This window comes from Pollachius pollachius, assembly GCF_949987615.1.
Source record: "Pollachius pollachius genome assembly, chromosome: 13".
In the NCBI taxonomy this organism is placed as follows: domain Eukaryota; kingdom Metazoa; phylum Chordata; class Actinopteri; order Gadiformes; family Gadidae; genus Pollachius; species Pollachius pollachius.
This window is the reverse complement of record NC_136946.1, coordinates 20,528,830-20,552,749: the sequence shown is the minus strand read 5'-3', so window position 1 is coordinate 20,552,749 and position 23,920 is coordinate 20,528,830. Positions and strand designations below refer to the sequence as shown.

At 44.5% G+C, this 23,920-nt stretch overlaps 2 protein-coding genes across 6 annotated transcripts; both read right to left on the bottom strand.

The window, feature by feature from the left end:
- Positions 1-407: 407 nt before the first annotated feature.
- Positions 408-2,909, bottom strand: tomm7 (translocase of outer mitochondrial membrane 7 homolog (yeast)). Its single transcript, XM_079749909.1, has 3 exons — positions 2,756-2,909; positions 1,092-1,140; positions 408-778 (listed from the first exon to the last, which is right to left on the bottom strand). Exons 1-3 carry the CDS (start codon positions 2,856-2,858, stop codon positions 763-765), a joined length of 168 nt encoding a protein of 55 aa, XP_079606035.1. The 5' UTR covers positions 2,859-2,909; the 3' UTR covers positions 408-762.
- Positions 2,910-5,628: 2,719 nt separating this feature from the next.
- On the bottom strand, positions 5,629-23,831 carry hycc1 (hyccin PI4KA lipid kinase complex subunit 1). Of its 5 annotated transcripts, none has more exons than XM_079749454.1 (12): positions 23,680-23,831; positions 17,542-17,623; positions 16,964-17,065; positions 16,463-16,642; positions 15,380-15,460; positions 14,986-15,101; positions 14,595-14,690; positions 13,327-13,443; positions 13,082-13,169; positions 11,105-11,267; positions 9,654-9,997; positions 7,722-7,861 (listed from the first exon to the last, which is right to left on the bottom strand). In XM_079749454.1, exons 2-11 carry the CDS (start codon positions 17,590-17,592, stop codon positions 9,699-9,701), a joined length of 1,293 nt encoding a protein of 430 aa, XP_079605580.1. In that variant the 5' UTR covers positions 17,593-17,623; positions 23,680-23,831; the 3' UTR covers positions 7,722-7,861; positions 9,654-9,698. The 5 variants fall into 5 exon arrangements, with proteins under 5 accessions (XP_079605584.1, XP_079605580.1, XP_079605583.1 ...); XM_079749457.1 differs by having other exon boundaries at positions 17,542-17,619; positions 23,680-23,828; XM_079749455.1 differs by lacking the exon at positions 23,680-23,831 and adding an exon at positions 21,143-21,243.
- Between the last annotated feature and the right edge of the window lie 89 nt (positions 23,832-23,920).

Below are 23,920 nucleotides of genomic sequence, written 5' to 3'. Positions count from 1 at the left end.
AGTTTTTCTTTATTTCAACTTTTGTGTGTTAAATAAACAAATGTCCAATGCAATTAGTCTTTATGATATGCATTTTTAAGTCATAATTACAAAAATGGCCATGCACAAGATTTTACCTAGCTAAGAATATAGCATGAACATGTAGGGTAAAATGTTCCTGGTAGAGTTCATAGCAGGCAAACCCATTAGGGGCCACCATAACTTGGACCATAACAAATGAATGTTTCTCCAGGAATGAACCTCACAGTCCAAACGGTACTATGTGTGTTGCTGACCACCAGACCTCAGTGGTAGTCAAGGGACTGTACAATATTACTCTACAGCCTTTATTGTTGCGTGTATCAAACTAAGATGCCAAGAAAGGAAATCTTGAAAATAAAATGTGATATGCAGATACACAGACACTGTAATCTCACTGAAGGTTTATTGTCAGAATCTCCAGGATAAAAACAGCCATTTCCAACATATGCAGATATGCGTACAATAATAATGCATATGTAAACAAAGCATTACACAAATATAAATGGATTAACAAAAAGACGAGTCATGCAACGTTCCCTCCTCCTACAATCACATTGATCCCTTGGTCATCTGCAATTCAGACATAAATACAGATACCATATTCTATGTATTTTATATATACTATATTTCTGAGGGCCATTAGTTATTACAGGAACAGTCCATTGTTATCCACTTGACTTCCTGAGGGCCCGCCCCGCCACGGTGATGGATGGAGTTGATCGGTCGCATGCAGAGCCTTCCTCAGCCCCATAGCAAACTAGTCAAGAGTTGAAGAAATAAAGCAGAATAAACATGGTAAACCTGTTAACATCCCTTTAGACTTGAAGCGGACAATGCTTTGTCCATGTAATTTGTCCAGCAATATAGCATGATCTTTGTGATAAGAGCACTGCAATTATTCAACAAACTCCAAACTGACCAACACATTGATTCAAAAAGGGCTGTATTACCAGAACAAGGGAGTTATTTAGCCATGTTGTATTGTTAACTGAGGTTTTAGTGAAGCCAGGAGGGAAGGGTACAATGGTATGATCACAGGTATGGTCCTCAAAGTGACATTTTGTACACACCTCAGAATTGTGGGTTCAGGCATTCCTGGATCTGCTCCACGCTGGAAGCCTGAAATTAAAACATAAAAAAAAGGTTTTGTTTGAGCCCATCAGGTACAGCCTAATGGAGCATCATACTCATCATACTTATAGGCTATAGCGCATCCTGCCGACCACTCAGGAGGCTTGAAAGTAAGTTAGAATCTGGCAAAAACTGATCACGAATAAAAAAAAAGAACAAGTTCCAATCTGCATGGTTCAGTATGTTAACAATATCTTAACGTTGGAATAAGGGCTGAGCCAGAAAAAATAGCTGATACACAAACAAGAGTCTGTTGGTGTTTCCACGATACAGGCCTACGATGGCTAACCCGAGCACCAGCCCGATAATAGGCTATGAAGAGTAACAACAATATATCGCAGTCACTGTCGGTACAACAACCAAATGCCAAGAACTAAAAATCACTAGGTTAACCCATTCCCCGTATACTACAAAGATAGCTTGATAATTGTTAGTTGTAGTTGCAGACCAAACCATATCCAACCACTCTGCAAGAATGAATTGGATTAACATAATACAGAATACTTGTACACTGTAAAAGGTTACTACTGTGACCAAGTAGTTTGTCTCTCTAAGGTGAGACAAAAATTTTGGTAAGAAAACAGAAGTGATTCCTAAATTACACACTTCCCCTATGGACTTCATTGGTCAACCATTACTCATTCTTTATAAAAAATAAAAAAAAGTCCATATTAAGCCCTTTATTTGCGAACAATCTTGAAACAGCATTTTAAATACTTTATTACGATAAGACTAAGATACTTTTTCCATCCAGACGGGAAATGAGAGGGGCTGACACATTTTTTTGTGCCAGGATTAACGCAAGGGAATGGGCCTGGTTGTTTGATTTGGCTCCAGGTGAGACAGCTCAGTGGGAGGATTACTGCAAACATAACACAGATGTGACTCACTAATTTATTCTCTTAGGTGATAACTAAAGTTTCCCTGGATATTTAAAGTATGTGTGGGGAAGTATTTCCCAACCGGAGACAGGAAGTCCTGTATGATGAAATTGATAACGAAATATCTATGGCTTATGTCGGCAATCTGCAGCATTCTCCTGCAACCCCGCGATACATTTAAAGGTCACGAATCGATGAGCGTCCCTGATGAAATCTTTAACGGATGCACGTTCATCGCAGACAACTCCTCCCCCAAGCACCGCCCACCACAGAGTGAAGGACAAACCACACGTCTCAGAACAACCAGACCCCAACCACATCCACAATATATCGCCACAGATATGTTGATGTCATAAACGGCTAAGTGAAGACCTGCAGCTGAATGCACACTAATACATGGCAGGGCAACTAACTATGATGACTGATAAATATGATTTTTATCGTATTCTTCTCCGGCCTGACTGTTGATTGTCTCAAGGATAATCCGAGGAAGCCCCAGCAGACACTCCTACAAACGAGGCACTGACTCCCAGAGAAAGGTCTGAAGACCGTGAAGACAACCCGGCCTTTCTATTGTACCATCACACGGATAAACACTGTGTCGTGCATCCCCGCGTGTGATCACGAATATTATCAACACATGGTCGAGAGGAAATTATGCTAAGCTACATTGCTAGCTTGACACAAAATGACAGATAACCCCCGAATGTTAAGACACTGACCTAGGTAGAGCACCGTAGGAATGAAGCCCCATCGGATGACGAACTGGCCGCATTGGAAGACCTGCTGCAGCCGCTGCTTGGTCTCTTTACTCAGTTTAGCCATGGCTCACAAGCAGAGCTTCAGACGCGGCAGGCAGCTTCGTGTGGATCAGAAGCAGCAGGCAGACAGGAGCGGAGCGGACTGGGTGACAGGGTTGCCAGATTGGGCTGAAAATCTGTCCCAACCTGGCTGCAGCACGGCGAGCACGCTGCAGTCATTGTTGACAGATTCGGAAAACTGTCCCGCCCAATCTGGCAACACTGTTTGGTGACTTCCCTCGGGGATGCAGTGCCGTAAACCTGAGCGTAGTGTCGTGGGTGAATAGGCCAAAGCGCGTCATCTAGAGGTCGATGTAATCTGTAACATTGTGCGATTAAATATTGAAGCAGTACCGATTTAACGTTGGTCAAGTATTGGGATTTTGGTGTTTGTTGCACATTAGGCAAGTTTTTATTGGGAAGCTGAATACTGAATACCGTAAACGTAATTTCAAGGCGTTGCTCAGGTCTTATGCATGGTGGTGAATTCAGATCGCTGGGAATTACGGTGAAAACATTTTCGCTGCGTCGAAAAGTTCTCGTGAACGACACCTCATGACGCTCTGATGATTCTACTTCCGTTCGGTAACTGGGGCCTGATTTTGACAACAGATGGTGTGTTCCAGATGCCTCGGACACCAGCCGTCCGAGTTGCAAGTAGGGAAATGTCACAGCTTTCTTGCGGCATTTCACGGCATTTTGGAATTCTGATAGCATACCGAGTTCAGTGAGGCAAACAAAAACAAAAATGGCTGCGCCCGTAAAGAGATTTATTTTCTTTGTATTTGTTCCACGTTGGTCATTTTAATATCGGCAATTAATGTATTACACATGACTGTGCGTGCAATAAAATCTAAAGTTGTGTTGTTTGTTGTCGAGCTGGTTTGCTAAAGGGGCAAATGTAGCTAACAATAACAACTCTAGCCAATGACATGACACAATCACTAAGACGAACGCGAATGATATAGAGTGGAGAAGTCACGCCCCTTTCCGGTAGAGCCCATGGGACCTCGAAAAATATGAATTGGTTTCAATGGAGAGAAAGTAATTAGTTTCTGGTCCCAGTCTTTATATGCCCCGGATTACACATATGTTGTTTGTGGATTTAAATGATAATTTTTCATGTCAAGAGTTTGACAGTTTATTGTGCAATTGCTCAGTTAAAGGCTGTAGAGAAAACACAAGGAGAAAGACTACATGTCTCGTATGTGACGTCACGATCCCTGCGACTGGCGTGGACAAGACCGACAATCTCCCCATCGGCATAACTGAAACCCTCCACATGTCCCGATTTATAGTGGTTTCCCCCTCTTTCGATTCTTTTATCTTCCCCTTGGAAAAAAGCGGTGAAGTGGAGCAGAGAGATCGGCATGTCTGTACCGGAGTTCAAAGTGCGGGTGGTGACGTATGTCATTCGCCTCGAGAGCAGCGAAGAGCTTTAGTTCACATAGCAGCCTCACACAAAGCCTAACTTTAACAAACTTCGTCGCGAAAATTTTTAGTTTTCTTTGCATGAAAAATTCTCATTTAAATCCACAAACAACATATGTGTAATCCAGGGCATATAAAGACTGGGACCAGAAAATAATTACTTTCTCTCTATTAAAACCCATTCATATTTTTCGATAGGTCCCATGGGCTCTACCGGAAAGGGCGTGACTTCTCCACTCTATAGAGTTCGTAAGTCCGCCCCTTCCGGTAGACCCCCATGGGACTTTGAGATCGTATTCAATGGAGAGAAAGTAATTATTTTTCATGCAAAGAAATCAAAAAAATTTCGCAAAGAAGTTTGATAATGTTAGGTTTTGTGTGAGGCCGTTCTGTGAACTACAGCCCCTCGCTGCTCTCGACGCGAATGATATGTCACCACCACTCTTACAGACATGGCGATCTCTCTGCTCCACTTAACCGCTTTTTTCCAAGGGGAGGATAACAGCATTGAAAGAGGTGAAAACAATTATAAGTCGGGGCATGTGTAGATTTTCAGTTATGCTAATGGGGAGATTGTCGGTCTTGTCCACACCAGTCCTAGGGAGCGTAACGTCAGATACGAGACGTGTAGTCTCTCTCATTGTGTTTTCTCTACAGCCTTTAACTGAACAATTGCACAATAAACGGTCAAACTTGAAATATTATTTAAACCCACACACAACATATATGTTAATATAAAATAATCGACCTGCAGATATTCCAAATATCTATCAAGGTGTTGCTTGTATGCACGAATATATATATTTTTTTCTTGCGGCCTCCTTGATCACCAACAAACACATAACCTATCTTCCACGCCCAACAGATGGTAGCGGTAATCCTGTTGGTGTGATATATACCGCTGACGAAGAAGAACATTTAGATTCCGAACACAGTGCACGTGAGCGGCCGCTGTCGGGAACACGCGTAAGCTTGAGCGTCATCACTGACGAGGCGTCTCGTTATCACCAGGACCGAGAACGGCGCCATTAGACCGTGTAGGTGTAGTGCTTTGTTGAATAGCGATGTGTTCTATTGACTTCAGTGGTTATCTTTAAAAAAACTGTCAGTGTAAACCTTCATAAAAAACGGAATAAATAATTGTATGTGCCCTTCCGGACACACCATAGAATAGGTTTTAATGGTTAAGTAAATCAAGGGTTTCCACAAGGTTTCTATAAAAACAAAGATGACAAGTTGTATTCCTAGGGATACTGCTTGAATGCCACCTATGGACATTAACCGGTATCCTAGACTCCGTTGAACAGTTATCCCATCCACAGAACTCATAACAAAACCAACAACACACAAATGTAATAGACACACTTTATTCCAATCTAGCATCAAGTTATTTTCAGAGGAAAACAAAGGCCAAAATAAACCACCTTTAGTACGACAACAAGAAAAAACATTTCTCTATCAGCTGTAAAAATGTGATACTTCCCTCCAGAAAATGAGACGATACTTATTACTTTTCCACCAAAATGTGGACACCTAGGAACACATACTGAAATACATCAAGAATAACACACTGGCGTGTGTGTTTAGATAGAAACAAGTTTGACACCCACACAAGCAGATGGATTGCATATGAATCCATTGTCCTTGCAGTGGAAATTCAACTATGCCATGTGACCAAATACACAAAGGAGACGAAAGGAAACATTTACCTTCAGCCCCATCACAGAGTGTGATGTGGTGTGATTTGGAGTGCACAAGAATCAAGATTGCCTCGTAAACTTCTTATTCCCCACTCTCGGAAATTACCTTAAAGGGGCCAAAAGACTAAAGCCTCACATAACGTTCTTAAAGAATAAGGACTTATCACACATGTTTCGTGAACCTTTGGCATGGAGGCATGGGAAATGTTCACATTTGTTTGTCACTAAGCCTTCAACAATGAGGATGTTCAAAACTTAAAAATGAGTACTATTTGTTTGGTTTATCGTACGAGTATGAAAAATACTTCAGATCCAATGCTTCTGCCCTACTTGCAACATCAAACAAAAGATATCCATCAGACAACTGCCCAAAATCAAACAACAAAAATCATGCCATTTGTAAAACACTTTATTCTGCTATGGGACACAGCGATTCAGAGAAAAGGTACTAGAGGAGTACAGAAAGAAAGGACATAAATATTGCTTCCACAGGGCGATGACAATACTGTCCACTTGTAAACACGAAGAATCAGTTGGTCTCCTCCTGCTGCTTTTCTTTTCAGCTCAACAATGTTAAACCATACCCATTAATTTTGATGAATGCAAAGGAAAACCTCGAGAATTGTTGATTTTAAAAGTTCAAAGAAGGATGAACCACAGATGTGTTAACACAGGTTTGTTTCTTTTTAAAGGAAGGATACTTTTGGGATCAATTGCTATTGCTATCAGTTACTTTGAGGAAGTTCATGAAAAGACAGTTTCATTTCACAAAAGAAACGTGATCGTTACATCAATCAGCAGCCAATTTTCTAAAAAACGTTAAAAGACACACACACACACACACACACACACACACACACACACAATTTAACAAATCTTCTCAAACCACAGTTTATAGCAATGTGTGCATAAGGTTCCCCAGTGTCCCGGTTCGTTTAAAATGGGACTGTACTGGGCAGGAACACCGTTTTGTCCTTAGGAGGGAAAGAGGTGTACTACTGGTTAAGTACAGATGGGCTCCATCGGTCAAGCCCAGGACTGGCCCTTTTTGGGGTGCTTTAGTTGGGGGGGGGGGGGGGGGGGGTGGCTAAGCTTATGGAAGCCGACTAGAAGGGTGTTTTGGGGTTAACACTACAGATGGGGGGGGGGGGGGGGGGGGAGACAGGAAAGACACTTGGAACATGGTGGCAAGTGATACAGGAGCAGATCTCCAATCAATACTTTGTGGTCATTTGCACTTAGCATAGCTTGGAGCTCCAGGTCACAGGTACGTGGGTCAGATGCAAATCACAAGTCACATGGGGTACGAGGGGCATGGGAGCTTTGCGGGTCATGGGGGTTCAAAGGTCGGGGCCCAGGTGCACGCTGATGCTGGTGGAGAGGGGCGAGTGGCTGGGCCCGGGGTTCAGGTACCCCAGCCCCTCCTCCTGCATGCTGCAGGAGTAGCGCGTGGCGGCCTCGTGGGCGCCGGCGTCCGACCCTGCATGGTGCAAGTGGTGGTGGTGGTGGTGGTGGTGGAGGTGGTTGGGCACCGGGGCGCTGCTGGCCTCAAAGGAGCGGGAGAAGACGGCGCTGGCGGTTCGCGTCAGGCTGCTCAGAGCCCCCGCCTTGGGCACCGATTGGCTGGAGGTGAGCGTCAGCCGCTTGACGGACAGCTCGGCACTCTCGCTGGTGGCCCGCCCCCCCGGCGCCTGGCCCGTTTCCTTGTCCTTGCTTGTGCGCCCGGCCAGCCGGCACTTCTTCATGGCCCGCGCCCCCAGGCTGGGCGTGGTGAAACTGTTGCTTATGGTGATGGTGGGTGGGGCCGCGTCGCCTGGCACCGTCAGACCCGGCCACACCCCTTCATCCACCTCTGAGATCTCCATCAGCTCGTCCGGGGAACCCAGATCAACAGCATCTGAGGGAGGGAGGGCGGAGGTGAGGACGAGGAGAAGGGATCCACATGGAGAAATAAGCAGCACAGAGAAGAATGGGGGGGGGCAATAAAAAACACTGTACCATCTGTCACCAGCCTCTGGCAGCCAGCCACACGTTTGAACAAATCCAATTATGATAAAAATCAACCTGGCTCCTTATACAATTTAGGTTATTACACTGAAACACGTCAATCTTAAAAAGATCAGCTGCAGGTGATGGCAACTTTTCATTCGTCATGTAACGTTGCTCAACCGGATGCGTGACAGATGGTCAGTTTCATTGTCTTCCAGCAGGTGGTGCAAAAACAGTTGTTTTCCGTCCACATCGCCGTAAGACACGGAGCATACATCACAGAGCTACACAAAGGTTAGGTAAGGACAGCCAGGAGGTGGAGTCAGTGGATTGTTTTCAGAGAAGTGCTTGATTCCCCCACCCCAAGAGAGCAGGGTAAGGAAGGTAGGGGTTAGTGTCTCAAAAAACAGAACCATTGGAAAAAGTTACAAAGGGAAAGAACAATTTGGAGAGACCACTAAAAGTTAAGACAATTTCCACTCCAGGGGAAATACAAGCACACATAAAGTCAAACGCGTACACACACTTTGTTTGCATGACCATAAACACCTGCACCAAAGGGTCCCACCGTCCACAATAAAATGAAAGTGGTTGACACACACACACACACACACACACACACACCTCTTAAGCTACTAATCCTACTCATCAAAGGGACCAAATCTGTCTCCCATAGCAACCCGGTAGTTATGTATTGAGGCATATTATAAAGGCGAGAGCTCAACAAATTCCGAGATTGCATAAAAAAGGTACTCGCAACAAATAGTGAGAAATGTGTCTTGTACTAATCAACCTAATATCTCAGAAGAAAAGTCATACGACTAATACTAAAGTAACACATTATATAATAATAAATTGATACTCGTGGCCACATTCAATACTCTCAAGGTTCATACACGCAAATACAAAATTTCAATTGTACATAATTTAAGACCCCGGGGTCAGTGTGAGGTCACCGGCGCTGTGACATCACAGAAACATACCTCAGCTCCTTGTTGCTCACCTCTCATGCTCTACCGTATTTCAAAAGGATCTGACCTCCTTTCTAGAGGGATTCAATGGCTCCCAAAAAGCTAATTTGGTAATCCAAATCAACGTCTCTTTAAGCATGTAGCATTACCTACCACCCCCGCCCAATGCTGGCATCACATGGAAGACACGATGTATCATCACCATCATGGGAAATTCATCAAATGTGTCACTGATGAAACAAGGTTATCTGTATTCCAGAGCAGGAAAAGGAGAAATCCTGATTCAGGATTTAACGCCTTGTGTGTCATTACAAAATGGTAGCTGGACCTTAACTGAACCACTTTCATCTTCTGATGGAAAAAATTGCATAAGACAAATTATAGTTTGACATCCCATTATTGCATTTTTTTTTGTTATGTTAAGTTGCAAGTGCATCATTTAAAGCTGTTGGTTTTTAGAAGCATTTATGAAATTAATCCTTTTATATAATCATAATAGGTGTCCAAAGCACGACTTCACAACAGTATAATAAGAAGAGGACAGACAGAATGAGTGAATATAATGAAAGTAATGGACGGATCATTCAGAGGAGAAAAAAGGTGAAGAATCACAGCAGTGCCATTTAGGAGTCATGGGCCCAGCATGAAAGAGGAGGAGGAGGGGGAGAAGAGGGGAGGGTGCTAATAGGGAACATGCAGTTCTTTACGCCACTCCCCGAACAAGATTACCGTGGTTACCCTTGGAGTCGGGCAAGGGGAGGCAGGGGCCGGACCTTAGTACTGACTCCGCCCTGCCAGGACGATCCCTGAACCCTCGTTCTCCACCATGCGCCTGACAGATTTCTGCCTCCTGACCTCCTGACCCCGGCCAGTGAGGTCGTGACCTCTGGGTTCCGGGCTGACCTCTGAGGCAGCGCCCAGCGGATCGCCGTCGGACAGGGCTCGGCCGTCGGGGCGGACCCGCAGGGAGTCTCCGTTGGGCATTCGCTCGCCGCTCACGCCCGTCAGACTGATTTCGGGGATGGCCACGCCCCCCGGGGCAGACTCACTGTCTACACTCACCTCCTGGGACTCTGATGGGGGGAGGGGGAGGGGGAGCGAAGGGGGGGGGGGGGGGGTTGGGTGGGATGAACATCACACATGGACATGTATACAGACGACAGATGAATGGATTGACACACACACACACACACACGCACACACACACACACACACACACACACACACACACACACACACAAAATATAGATATGGTCATGTGCACAGGCACACACAACCACACAAAAAGACACACACAAAATAAATCAATGTAATGGCAGAAATAAATTTAAAGACAGAAATCATAGTCATCACATCTGCAACATTCAAAAGTACATGCTTTGTGGGGAGATGGACGTGATGTATATGACCACATGCATGTTCCCATGTGCCCCTTGTTCAATCTGACGAGTGAATCACTAATGCGCCATCTGTTAAAAACAAAAGGGCTCTCTCTGGGCGTAAATGAGTGGGTTCGGGATCCGGGTCTGAGAACCATCCCCGGATCACTATGAGACAATTCAAAGGGTGCTGGGGACCCCGGGTGAAAGCTACGCATTATGTCTCCAGACAGGTCGCTAATGGCTGTAATTTAAACTACTTTTTGTCTCTCCGCTCGCCTTTACAACAAAGGCCCTGGCTGCAGACCATTTATTCAGCACAGCCCTAATAGGAGCGCAGCAATGATCGCTACACAAGGGAAAGGGGGGGCAGGGGGTGGTTGCTAAGAAAGCAACAATCTGTGAGCTGCTGTGCAGTCATAATGGAACTATGCCAAAATACATATTAAAGATAAGACTGGAGATTTTATGTTTATGACTGTAAATAATGCGGCCCTTGATTTCTCCTGGGGTCTTCGCATCTGTAAGTCTTTTCCACAGACACACCAGTGGTCTCCAGTGCGGACTCTAACTCTGATGGAATCCTTCACCTTTCGCCTTTGATGTTTTCCCCTGGCTCATTTGGAGGACACCATGAATCTAGAACAAGCCATCCCAAAAACTCCCCGTTGTATTTGTCTTCAATACATTGTTATAATAAATGTAGAAAAATTTAACAACAATGCCAAAAGGGCATTCTAGCCAAAAGGGCAGTGTCTGCAGTGTCTTGCCACAGACACACAAACGTGTATCTGTCCTTACCGTGTCTCTTCCAGCGGTGGCCCCGGATGGACAGGGAGGTGACGGCGTTGCGCGAGATCCGCGAGGCGGTGGGCGTGATCTCCACCTGGATGCTGCGCGGCCCCTCCTTGTTGTTGCTCTTCAACGCCGCGCAGTGCATTGACGACTTAATGGCGTTGCCCACCTGGGAAGGTGGACACACACACACACACACACACACACACACACTCTTTCAGGAGGGTGCTACTGAGGAGAATAGAAGTATGAGAGACAGACACACAGATACAGGTAGATAGATACATACACGTATACACACTCAGTGAATATTTTTAGGGCAAATTACCCCCAAATAACAAAATATAAGAATGCAGATCCTAAAAACTATACATTAAACAGACTTTCAGAAAAGCCCCAAGACATTATTGAACTATCATTTGTACGGAGGTCCACGTTGTATTCAAATATGTCCGTCTGTTGTTCATCGTTATACGGGAGCGCTTCATGAAATAATAACGGCTGAAAGCATCGCGCTTCTCTGTCTGTTGGCTGTGAAGAACTGGATCCATCCAGCATTTCACTCTGCATTTGAATGCCAAGAAGAAGGAGGCATATGAGATGGTTTTCCGCTAATTTTCTTTCTACAGTTACCCCTTGCTGCAAAGCAGCTTGAAGCAAATCCTTCGACGGAGCACGATATGCCAATCTTTGCCAAAGCCTTGCCATTAATCCCTGAGTTGCTGACAGCAAGCTTTAATTACCGGCCCCATCATTCTTCGGCAGATCCCAAACAAACAGTGAACTTAAGTCCAGCTATAGGTTTCTCACATGATTACACAGAGGTAGGTGAAAATGATCTATGAATCAATGAATAATACTGCAATTTCAACTCAAATTTTTTCGTGATAACCTCAACACTTGAGTTATGGACATTTTTATCCTGCTGTTTGGTAACCTGGCGGGATGCCTTGGGGAGTCAACTATTTCAACCCAAAAGTGTTTTGTGTAAAAAAAAACAACGACACACAAACCAACAGCAAAAAGGTATCGATGGACATGAAGCAAAATACCATACTAGGGCTGTGTTGTATCCGTAAATTTCAACAATGAGAACCTATCAATCGATTAGATACATCTATAAAGGATAAACGTCATGAGGAACACGAGCGTCGCTCCCGCGGTCGAGTAGGACCTAACATGTGATGGTAGCGGAGCATCCTAATCGCTACACAGCATGCCTATTGATACGTACGCAACACACACCCCGTGGGGTGGCTATTGGGTACATAAATTCACATACCCATGTACCCACACAGTTTAGCAACCACCTGGTATTAGCATTCCTAGAAGACTTTAACCCACTGGACCGTTCCACCTCTGGCTAAGGCTTTAAATTCGTATAAGATTTGTATTGTTCTCAATCTGTTAATCTGCTGTTTACCGAGGCGTAAAGCATTCCCTTGAGAAAATAATATCACCCTGTTTTTCTGAATTAGCGAGATTATCTTGAAGTCCCGGGAAAAGATTTACGCAAAAAATAAATCTGCTGTATAATTAGCGTATCATTTTCCCAACAAATATAAACAGTGCAAAAAAATGTTTTTCCCAAATGAAAGAGTTAAGGTTTCCTAGCGCTGACACACGCATTTCCCATCTTGGATTTATAATCCAAATCGTCATCTGATTTCAGGTATCAATGTTTCTGAGGATGGCGTCTGTATGGCACGGCCAGCAGCCCACCGTCTGTGGTGGACCTGTGGGCCGCTGCTCTACGGTACAGTCTTAGGGTCAAGCCTCCTGCTCCCAGGGACTCCAGGATTAGGGTTGAGCGGAAACCAAGTAGAGGGCATGCAAATAATCTCCAGGGATTACATAGGGCCCACGGTATCCGACAAACACACACGCGAGAAACCAATCAATGCATTACATGCATGGCAACACACATACAAAAACATAGTGGGACAATAGATAACAATAAAAAAAAAATGTATTAGCACTCACCAGCAAAGCTTCTGGGAAGAGTTCTAACTGAGCCCGGTACAGAACGTCATCGAGGGCTTTGGAGCCCACCTCTACATCTCCGTTACACCTACAGAACCACAAACACATTTATATATATGGAGTGCACAGATTACCTGAGTGAGAGAGTGAGTGAGTGAGTGAGTGAGTGAGTGAGTGAGTGAGTGAGTGAGTGAGTGAGTGAGTGAGTGAGTGAGTGAGTGAGTGAGTGAGTGTGTTCCACCCACAAGGCGTAGTGAATCCCTGTGATGAGCTGGACCAGGAACTCGGACGTGACTGTCAGTCTTGAGCTGATGCCTTTGTAGCGCCGCAGCTGTTGCCGTGGGTAACCGCATATACAGACCCTGGCAGGCATCCAATCAAAATGAAATACATTTAAAAAGGCTCTTACTTCACTCTGGGTTAGCATGTATATGGACATGTTGATTACACTGTATTTAGGGATATAACAGTTACCGGTGTAACGATAAACCCCGATAAAAATGTTGTCAATAACAATTACCGTTTTCATTTCAAATAAAATTATTATCTAGGTAAACCGTATGCTTAAATCCTTCTCAGCGCTTCATCCGAGTCTCCTGAAGTTGCCGCACAGGCGCACTGTGTAGCCTACACCAAAATGTTTTTAAGTTTCTTGAAGTTGGAATCATGGCGGAAGGAGGAGACAACAGCGCTCAAGATATCCATGAGCCTTCTAAGACGACTAAGTCTGAAGTAGCATATTTTGGGTATTATAAGAATTCCGAGAGACAGTTAATTGAAGACAGTTATCCTGTCTGCAGAACGTACAAGAAAAAGTTTCTGCTAAAGGTAGCAAAACGTTGAATCTCATGACTCATCTCCGTGACAATCACCCACAACTGTATAGCCAATGCAAGGTAAATTACCGTTGACATTTTAGCTGTAATGCATGGTGTGGTGGGACTTCGGGTTGAGGGAGAATGCAATGATCCGTCTGTCTAACTTAGTAACTTGTCAATATTGTTAACAGAAGCCTAAGTGCAGCGCCCACCCCCAGCGTAGGCTATGTATTAAGAAGGCATTTAGCTGCTTGCTAACAGCTAATATTCTAAGCTAAACAGCTAAACTTTCATTCACGATGAGACAGTGAGGTTAAATTTTCATACCATTACATCCCTAACTGTATTGAAAGACCTCAAATATTCAATTAGATGTAGGACTTCTACAAAACAGGTCAATTAAAAGCATTATAATATAAATTCCCCTAATCTAAAAAAGTGCAGTGTGTAGAATTGGATGGCATCTAGCGAAACAGACTTGGCAGAAATGGAACATAATATTCAGTATTGTTTAATTTGTGTACAATCCCAAACAAATAAGACTTGTTGTGTTTTCATGACCTTAGATGAGCCCTTTATATTGACATGGGAAGTGGTCCCTGTTCCACGGGGGCCACCATGCACACTACATAACTATATTCCCATGAAAATAGAATGGATGTGTGTGTGTGTGTTAGTGTGTGTGAGGGTTTTACCTAGAGCTGAGCTGGCAGAGAGACTGGAGAGAGGAAGGGGTCATGTAGCTGAGAGCAGCATTGTAGCACAGCAGGAGAAAGGTCAACACCTCAAACCTTAAACAGCACACAAAGATGTGCGCGCGCACACACACACACACACACACACACACACACACACACACACACACACACACACACACACATACACACACACACAGTCAGTGTTCTATCTTTCAAGTGGAATACAATCAAAATATATACATATCCAAATAGTTCTGCCGTCATGTACGTAATGGTATATTTTGGTTACATAATAAATACTGTGTAATTTACATATAAGAGTAATTATATGCTATATATCTATATACCAGGGGCTTTCACCCCGGTGGAGGAACATTGAAGCCTTTACCTGTTCTGAGCGGTAAAGGTCTCTCGTTGGATGTGTGGCCCACTGTACACCACCCTGCTAAGCCCGTGATTGGCCAGAGCACCTTCCGTCAGGGCCATGGAGCCAATAGTAGAAGGCTATAAGGAGGGAACAAACAGAAACATTTTAAAACCCTCATTTAAAATGTGGGTCTTTAAGAACACATAATATATATATATATATATATATGTGAGAGAGAGAGAGAGAGAGAGAGAGAGAGAGAGAGAGAGAGAGAGAGAGAGAGAGAGAGAGAGAGAGAGAGAGAGAGAGAGAGAGAGAGAGAGAGAGAGAGAGAGAGAGAGAGAGAGAGAGAGAGAGAGAGAGAGAGAGAGAGAGAGAGAGAGAGAGAGAGAGAGAGTGTGTGTGTGTGTGTGACCTCATGATACACTGATGGCTTTGAGAGCGAAGGGACGGTAAAGGACAACACTTTACTCTGTCCATCTTTATCGACAATTTCCTGCAAAAGAAACAAACAACCAGACCCATACTTAGCAGATGGACCCTAGAATGCTAACAGAAAAGCTCTGAAATGAATGGTGTTAAATTAACCTCCTCTACGGTGCTCGCTGGCGTGACCCAGTGTGTTTGCCTCTAGGGTGTAACACGCGTGCATGCTTGTTTATATGTGGGCAAGCTTGTGTGTGCATGTGGGTATATTAATGTGTGTGCGTGCATCCATGAATGTGTTTCTATGGGGGGGGGGGGGGGGGGGGTTAATGTCAAGTAGAATAAGGGAGGCCAGCCAGCTATGAGACGTGACAGCTGACCTACTCTCATATGCTGAGGCAATTTTAGAGGTGAACAACTCCATCTTCTACATCTCCTTATTCACAGATGTGCCATTTATTAAATAAAAGGTTACATCGTCTTGATATTCACTTTTTAAAATCCTTACCCAAGAGGGATTCTAATATTTGACTCTTTACTACTTAACTGAAGTTTTTATCCAAAGCGGCTTGCTTTATCGAATGTTTTATTTATGCGTCAATTATTTTGGTACAGGTCAATACAAAAGCAAGTAGTGTCTTTTTCTGACTCCCGGGACCTGTGTGTGTGAGGCACATACCCACGTTTCCTTTATTCTATTCTTGATTGGCTAACAACGCTCTCACTTTAGGTGGTGGGCGTGTTCACCGGGAATTAGGAGGCAATAGTAGTGGTCATATGTGATTTCATTGTCCTGTTTTTTTTTTTTTTGGCATTGGAAGAGAGCGAGAGTGAGCTTTGGAGTTAATTTAGTTACCACAATTGCGCACACCAATTTAAGTTCATCATGTCACTGGTACCAGTACGTGTTTATGAAGAGAAAGAATTAATTATCAAACACATACCAAGAAGGGGGACTGAACTATTTTAACTATGCGCATGAAAGTGTGTTTTCCCAAGTTTAGTCACAAACCCAACACGGATGAATACATAAAAAACAACGCCCCCCCCACGCCCTGCCCGGCCGGCCTACCAGGTTGTAGACACCCAGCAGCAGGGCCTCGATGCAGCCCGAGGTGTGCGGGTCCCTGGCTGAGCTGGCCGACAGCAGGCTCCACAGCAGCTCCGGGAGGAACTGCAGGGTGAAGCGCTGCAGCCGCGGCTCTCCGCTCCGGTAGAACTCAAACAGCTGGTGGCACACGGGCTCCAGCAACTGGTCCCGGGGTAGAGGACACGCACACGCACACACACACAGTTACAACTGAGCTCAACTGACTTGACGCTTGTGTTGCTGACAAATGGTGTGATGTATTCAAGGGAAAGGATTACATAGGTATGAATGAACCAATGTGTTTAACTTGAACCACTTCTGGACTTGTATATCATATTTTAATTGTCTATTTAGTCGGTTATACTAATGGAGAAGCAAAGGGAGGAATCAAAGCTGTGTCTTGATATTGTGGCTCTATTGTTTTTACAACCTCAATAAGGATTGTGGTTGTGTGTGTTTGTGTGTGCATGCATGAGTGCGTACGTCGCTGTAGTTCTCCCGGATGACTTTGTAAAGTGCGGGAACCAGTGCTCCTTTGTCTTTCAATGATGCGGCATAGTTGGACACAGCATTGTCAGGTAGCGTCTGAAACAACCCCCCCCCACACACACACACACATATATACACACACACACACACACACACACACACACACACACACAAGTAAACAAACTGCTGAGGGAGCATTGAGAAATTATTTATCTGTAATCTATAATCCAATAATCAAGCACATACACGTTGTAATATCCACCCCAAAGGGCCCATTAAGGAGATCCCGGAGAGATCAACAGAGCATCTTCTCTCCCCAACTCAAGGACAGACTCTCTAATGGACTAGAGTCACTCACATATTGATGATGCAGTTTAGCACTACTCTTGAATTAAAAACCCTGATCAAGTCTTGGGTCTTTTACTGAGTGTGCATGCCTCAGACAGATGGTGTGCACTGATTGTAGCCACACAGGGGTGTGTGTGGTTAAGTCTGTCTGCCAAATACGGTTACCAAGGATGCCTTTGCACACAGACACACACACACACACACACACACACACACACACACACCTTATATTCGGACAGCCATTCCTCCACCACTCCTTGGTCCATAGCCAGCATGCTTCCTCATCTGCAGCGGGGCTGCATCTACCTGAGGGAGAAAGAGAATAATAATTTGTTAAACACACACACACACACACACACACACACACACACACACACACACACACACACACAAGTTTAATCATGCAGAACTACAGCCTCCAACCGATAAACCATGCATCGTTGTGGCAACCGTGCTGGATATGTACTGACTTATCCAGTACTAAAAATGCTTTTCCCTGCGTTGAGTCATGCAGCCTCAGTCCCCCCGTCCTGCTTGGAGCGGTGGTGGACAGAGCCTCACCATCACGGTTTGCCCGTATGGAACCAGACCGCCAGACCTCCAGCTCCCGATGAGCACGCAGACAAACAACTTGTGACAAACAGTCGTATCCTGGCAACGCAGAGTATATTTTAAAACTACCGCAGACCCCATACACACAGTACAGGATGTAGGAGGCGAGAGTCCATGCGTATATGATTGAGTGTAGGTGGTGTAGGGGGGACAGAGTTTGCCTTGAGTGCTGGTGACTTGATGACCCCCCCCCCCCCCGCCCCCAAACAAGAAAGAGCTTCATTCTAAAAGGATTATTAACACAATCAACATTTTGTCCTTTAAGGAAAGGCAATTTGAAGGAGCAATTTGACTGCTGCCCTCCATCCGCCTGTATGTGTCCATCTACCGCCATTGCTCCTTCAACCCCTGCCACACTGTGTGCCAACATCTGTTTGGTTCATTACCAGTGGCGATACGGCTGTCCCGAGGAAAAAGCAAGCAAGACCATAGCAGATTCTGTTTCCACCAACAGTAGTCTGTCTGTCTGTCCTCGTTTGTTTGGAGACTGCTGGTGAAAGAAAGTAGTGCTATCAAAAAGTCCATGTTTGGGAACCAGAGGCTGCGTGTGTTTGGTGTGTAGTGTGTTGTGTGTAGTGTGTGTGGGATAATGACAGATGGGGAACAAGACCAGAAACAACCCGGTGTGTCATAACAGAACCATGAGTACAGGCTGTAGTGACTCAAGAATTTAAAAAGTTCAGAAGTTCTTGTGATTCTTCGTCTTCAAGACATGCTGGGAGTTAACCCCCCTCGAACACACACACACACACACACACACACACACACACACACACACACACACACACACACCTGCTTTCCAAAAACAATAACATGGCCTTCTTAGGAGACTTTTTCGTCATTCCAACACGAAAACAAAAATGTTCCCAGACTTACTATAGACCTACTTCCTTGTGAATCGACAGCGATACACAAAAGCCTGGCACAATAACAACAGCCAGATCCAGTATGATATGCTGCTCGGCTCCTTGGGGCCAATCGTTTTCACCCTGCTATTTTTGATGTCGTCTCCATGGTATCCTGCCTCTTGTTTCCCGCCTCAGGCCCTTTTGTAAATGTACAATACACATCCATTGTCGCTGGAGACCCTCATATCCACTTCATAATCCACCACACATCCAATAAATCTGCTTCTCCTATGCATTGTGTCCTACAGCCTCACTCAGTGTATTTATAGGCCCAACCTCAATGCTGATGGAATTAAATGGAAAGGAAACGCCGGGAAAAGAGGGACTCAGGTAATCCATGTCCACTGCAGAATTATCTCCATATTAGTCAACAATTTGACACACACACACACACACACACACACACACACACACACACACACACACACACACTTTTTTCAAACGCAAGCACATTTTGAGGAAAACCTTGTAAATGCAGCATGTGTTTGCCTACAGCCCCTGCTGCTCTAGTGGGCTGAACGCAAGGGCATTGTGATTGTTCTTATCCAAAGCTCAAAGCCAGCCATTCCATTCTGGAGTTATTTTCTGAAAATATCGAGCCATGAATGCAGTGCACAACATATACATCCAGCTTCCACGCAAACAGAGCCTGCGGTCCAAAATGAGGAAGGGAATGTCTTGTGACTGTCACACAAAAGTGAACACACACAATCTAGACTCAGATGAAGCCCCAAATCCCCATTGGTGAGAGGGGCTGGATCTTGACTTGTGGCAATTTGTGGAAAAAAATTAACGCATACAGAAATAGAGAACTCTGAGGCATTGAGACTTATTGCAACGTCAGGGCAGTCAGCCAAACTTCCTCTCCAGCTCTATATGGACTGTATAGCAATGAAAGTGGAAGAAGATCCAATAAGGCTGTGACCACATCGTCTCTAATGAAAACGCATCAGATGTGCGTCTCCCGTTAAGCTCACAATTAGCCTGGCACGGCGTGCACATGCCAATGATGTACACAAGCACTGAGCAGATGCGATACTGCATGTGCAACTCTGATCCAGGGGACAGAGGATGGAATTGGTGAAGGTGAGCTGGATGGGATGGAAGAAATCCGTGAAGGAGGGATGGAGACCAACGATTAACAGAGAGAGATCCCTAACGAGGTAGACAGCTGCGGTGTGATGGATGACGGGATAAGAGTGATCGAGAGGGGTGAGGGTTTCTGTGTAATTCGAAGAGGAATGAGACAGGGTTGGGTGGCGTTGATGAACACAGACTTCGATGCTGCCAAGATCGCAAGTGGAGCGGGGACTAGGGCAGCAACATATTACATTACAGTTCAAAAGCGCCTTACAATAAGTGCTTTTAACCCTGAAGTTACAACGCAGATATTGCAAGAATCATGCAAGTACATATAATGAATCAAACAGGCAATCTGATTCGATTGCTTAACTTTAGAAAGAAGCACAAACACACGCACACAAAAAACAAACACACAAACATACACTCACAAACACAAGCGTTAACCTATTGATCCAAGCTAACGATGATATCAACCCTTTTGCACCTGGCGAGTAGTACAGATTCTCACACGTACAGTTTGAACAACACAACATATTGAAGTAGCAGCAGTGCCCACTATTCGGTGCAGAGGGACAATTTTGTTGAGAAAGGTTGTGCAACGCCGCCTGCCCTGCAGTTTCACAAAACCTGTTCCTATGAGCTAGCTCCGTTGTCAACCCATTCCCACTGAAATTCCACCAATCCAAAACACACTCTCTCAAAATGATCTCACCGTGGTTAAATTTCAGACATGTATATCAAAAACTATCTGATAATCCCCCATAAAAATGACTAGGTTTACTTGGTTGTTTTTTCCGAATACCATGGAACAGGCCAAGTTAGAAGCAGTACAACACATTACACATTCCAGGCTAGGTGTAAACAAACTTACAATTCATCAAATGTAGAACCATGGTTTGATTGGGTTAAAATATATATATATATATATATATATATATATATATATATATATATATATATATATATATATATATATATATATATATATATCAACAGAATCAGCTAGTAGACAAAAAAAATAAGAATAAAGACATTATCTAAGACCAGATCCTATGAGAGGTTAACCTCCAAAGTTCATATCATAAGGACACACCTGGCAGGATGAAACAAAGTCTCAAACACAGATAACACCACCGGGGCATTACTCAATTCATGCTCATAAACATTTAAAGACCTGAACTACCTCCATCAACTCCTTCCTGTAGAAACTTAGAGATCTTACCTAACTTGTCGAGCCAGTTGAGGGAATTCAGTCTCGAGCAAGTAAAACCAAACTGGTATGAGAGAATAACGCATACACACCCAAACACTCCTCCATTCAACAATGACTTCACTTCTGGTTGCATACGCTTACGACGTCCAAGCCCCTTTTTCTACTTCCAGTCAGGAAGTGAATGGACCAATGGTATCGAGAGCTAGTCCAGGAGAAAGAAAGCATTCGAGAAGCAAAGTGACTGTTACGGCAGCTAGATTACTGCATTTCTTTCTCTTGTGGTACAGGATGTGAGAACCACATACACATGCACCCTTTAATATCCACCTTTAGAAAGCCTCGAGCTGATACATAAGACCATATCAAACCATTATTACGTGTCAAGATGCTGCCAGGGCTGACTCAAGCGCATGAATAACCAGACCTGACCCACCCATCACTACTCACAAGCTGTTGTAAAACCGTGCTCCCCAACAGCCACTCTTCATAATAACAAGTCCAACGACCCGAGGCCTCAGTGTAAAATGCTCCTTGTTTCTTTGCACAAATCGAACATCAAATGAAAAGTTCAAGTGGGAATGCATAACAGGAGAAAAGTGTGGCATACAACATGCTTTTCAAGTTGAATTAGCCTTAATAGCCATCGCAGTGTCTGTTCCTTTGCTAGTCTAGTTTCATTTTCCCTCCTCGTTTTGGGTTTTGCAAGTTGCTTCCCTAACCCAATGATCCCCAATCCTGTCATGTCAAGTTTACCTTCCTTCAGTTTTTGTGTTTTCATCACTGCCTCCCACCATGTTCCCCCCCACAGCATGAGAGCGGATGTGTTTAGCTTATAATCAGGGTGTTCCCTGTTATACTAACACACACACACACACACACACACACACACACACACACACACACACACACACACACACACACACACACACACACACACACACACACACACCTCTCAAGGGAGTCTGTGTTTTGTGTCTCCAGTGTGCGTGGGTGTGTATTCGAATGCATGCGTCAGGAAGAGCGAGCGAGGGCGGAATCCTCTTATAGTAGCGTACACTTCCTGCGGACCGAGCCAGTCATTCTCCCTATCCATGGCTCCCCCTGCTCCCGCCTCCCTCCGCCAGGGAGCCTTATGGGATCAGCAGTAAATACTTATGATTTATCACTTCAGCCCGCGTCTTCCCCTTAACCCCTGCCCTCTCTGAGTGTCAAGTTCTCCCCCTTCCCTCGTTAAGACAATCGCTCTCTCTCTAGGGACATGCAGCAATTAATGTCGACCACCGCAGGGTTCCATTTCACCCCCTGCTTTGCAGATAATTGTCTAGGTTCCAAAAAAATCCTCTGGAGACCTAGCACCAGGCCTTTCCTATTTATATCCCAGACTAACGCTACCATCTTATGATGCTTTGAACAAAAAAAATTGTCCAGTTTTCCCCAAAAATGTACAGTGATTCTTCAACTATGTGAATTTTCCAATGGTTTATTTGACATGGTGCAGACGTTTTGTAATTGAATGAATGGATGCCATCGCAACAGGCTGTGAACCAGTGTACTCTAGTGCTGTTTGCATAAGTGCCTTCTACATCTGTGATGCGTGATGACAGCAGCCCCATCGATAGCTTGGTGCTCATTGGCCAACTCGGCTTAAAGAGAACAAAGAAATCAGAGAAGGTCATTTTAAGAAAGACATATAGCCAGATATACTGTACATGGTCACGGGATGCGCGCGCGCACGCGCACACACACACACACACACACACAGTCTGAAGTACTCGTAAGAAGTAGAAACAGCACTAAATGCATTAATATGTCTTTTCAGCATAAAACCAGCATGAAACAAAAAATGTGGTGTCGTCTTAGGGCTCTGCATCAGAGGAAACTCGTGGCAACGGTTTCGAATGGTAAAACGAAAAAAGCTAACATCACATGATGGTTAGTATAAAATCCCGGCCAAGTAATTACAATGCTCAGAAGACTGGTATGGAAAACAACGTGGAACAAGTTTCAATCGAGGGATCAACTCCTGAACGAAAAATAACACACACACACAACAACAGGGCAAAGCCAAGTACAAAATTGCTCTCTGTTGATCACACAGTCGACAGCCTGTCAGTCAGGGCAAGGGGCCAATTATTATTACAACTGTGCTAGAAAATTTGGCACTGCATGATAGGCTTTTCCCACAGACAGCAGAAGTCGTTCCTTCCATGTCGGTATATATTATACTGTTAATGAATAGATCTTACAGGTCGCAGGTAGACACAGGTCACCAGCTACTTTGGTCTTTATGAAACCTTCACTGAGGCTGGTATTTCTATGGTGAACCGCGGGGGTTAACCTCACGGTGAAGGCAGACTTTCCGTTTCCTCTTGGTGCAATTTCTCGGTCCATTGCTCAATCACAGGCAGCACCATAACCTTCTCTGTCGATACAGCCTCTCAATGGCACAATGATTTCCAGCTGTCAATCTGATCGCTTTAAGATTAGCTAGCTAGCTATCCTTCAAACATCGCTTTATTAAGTAGTCTGTGAACTTGTTTACTTACGTGCATGCTATCCGTCCGATTCGGAGGGGTCGTAGTCCTCTACGGATCCGACCAGACAGGTATCTAGAGTCACCTACACAATAAATACCCTTAATAATTGAACAACATCAAACTGCTCCATCTTCATTACTTTCTCCACTCAGACTACCTTGAAGTCGGGGAGACTATGTTGAGTGGCAGACGTCTAAGCCAATGTCTATGCGGTCCATAGCAGGACAGCCGCGCCCCCAGAAATGCGCAC

Bases quoted from the DNA above. Each gene is read 5' to 3' on its own strand.
- tomm7 (XM_079749909.1), bottom strand. From the start codon at position 2,858: ATGGCTAAACTGAGTAAAGAGACCAAGCAGCGGCTGCAGCAGGTCTTC. The intron at 1,141-2,755 runs GTCAGTGTCTTA...TTTTAATTTCAG, and splicing joins TCCTACGGTGCTCTACCTAG to GCTTCCAGCGTGGAGCAGAT.
- hycc1 (XM_079749458.1), bottom strand. From the start codon at position 17,592: ATGCTGGCTATGGACCAAGGAGTGGTGGAGGAATGGCTGTCCGAATAT. The intron at 15,102-15,379 runs GTCACACACACA...CCCTCCTTATAG, and splicing joins AGCCATCAGTGTATCATGAG to CCTTCTACTATTGGCTCCAT. The intron at 11,268-13,081 runs GTGAGTGCTAAT...CCACCTTCCCAG, and splicing joins TCTTCCCAGAAGCTTTGCTG to GTGGGCAACGCCATTAAGTC.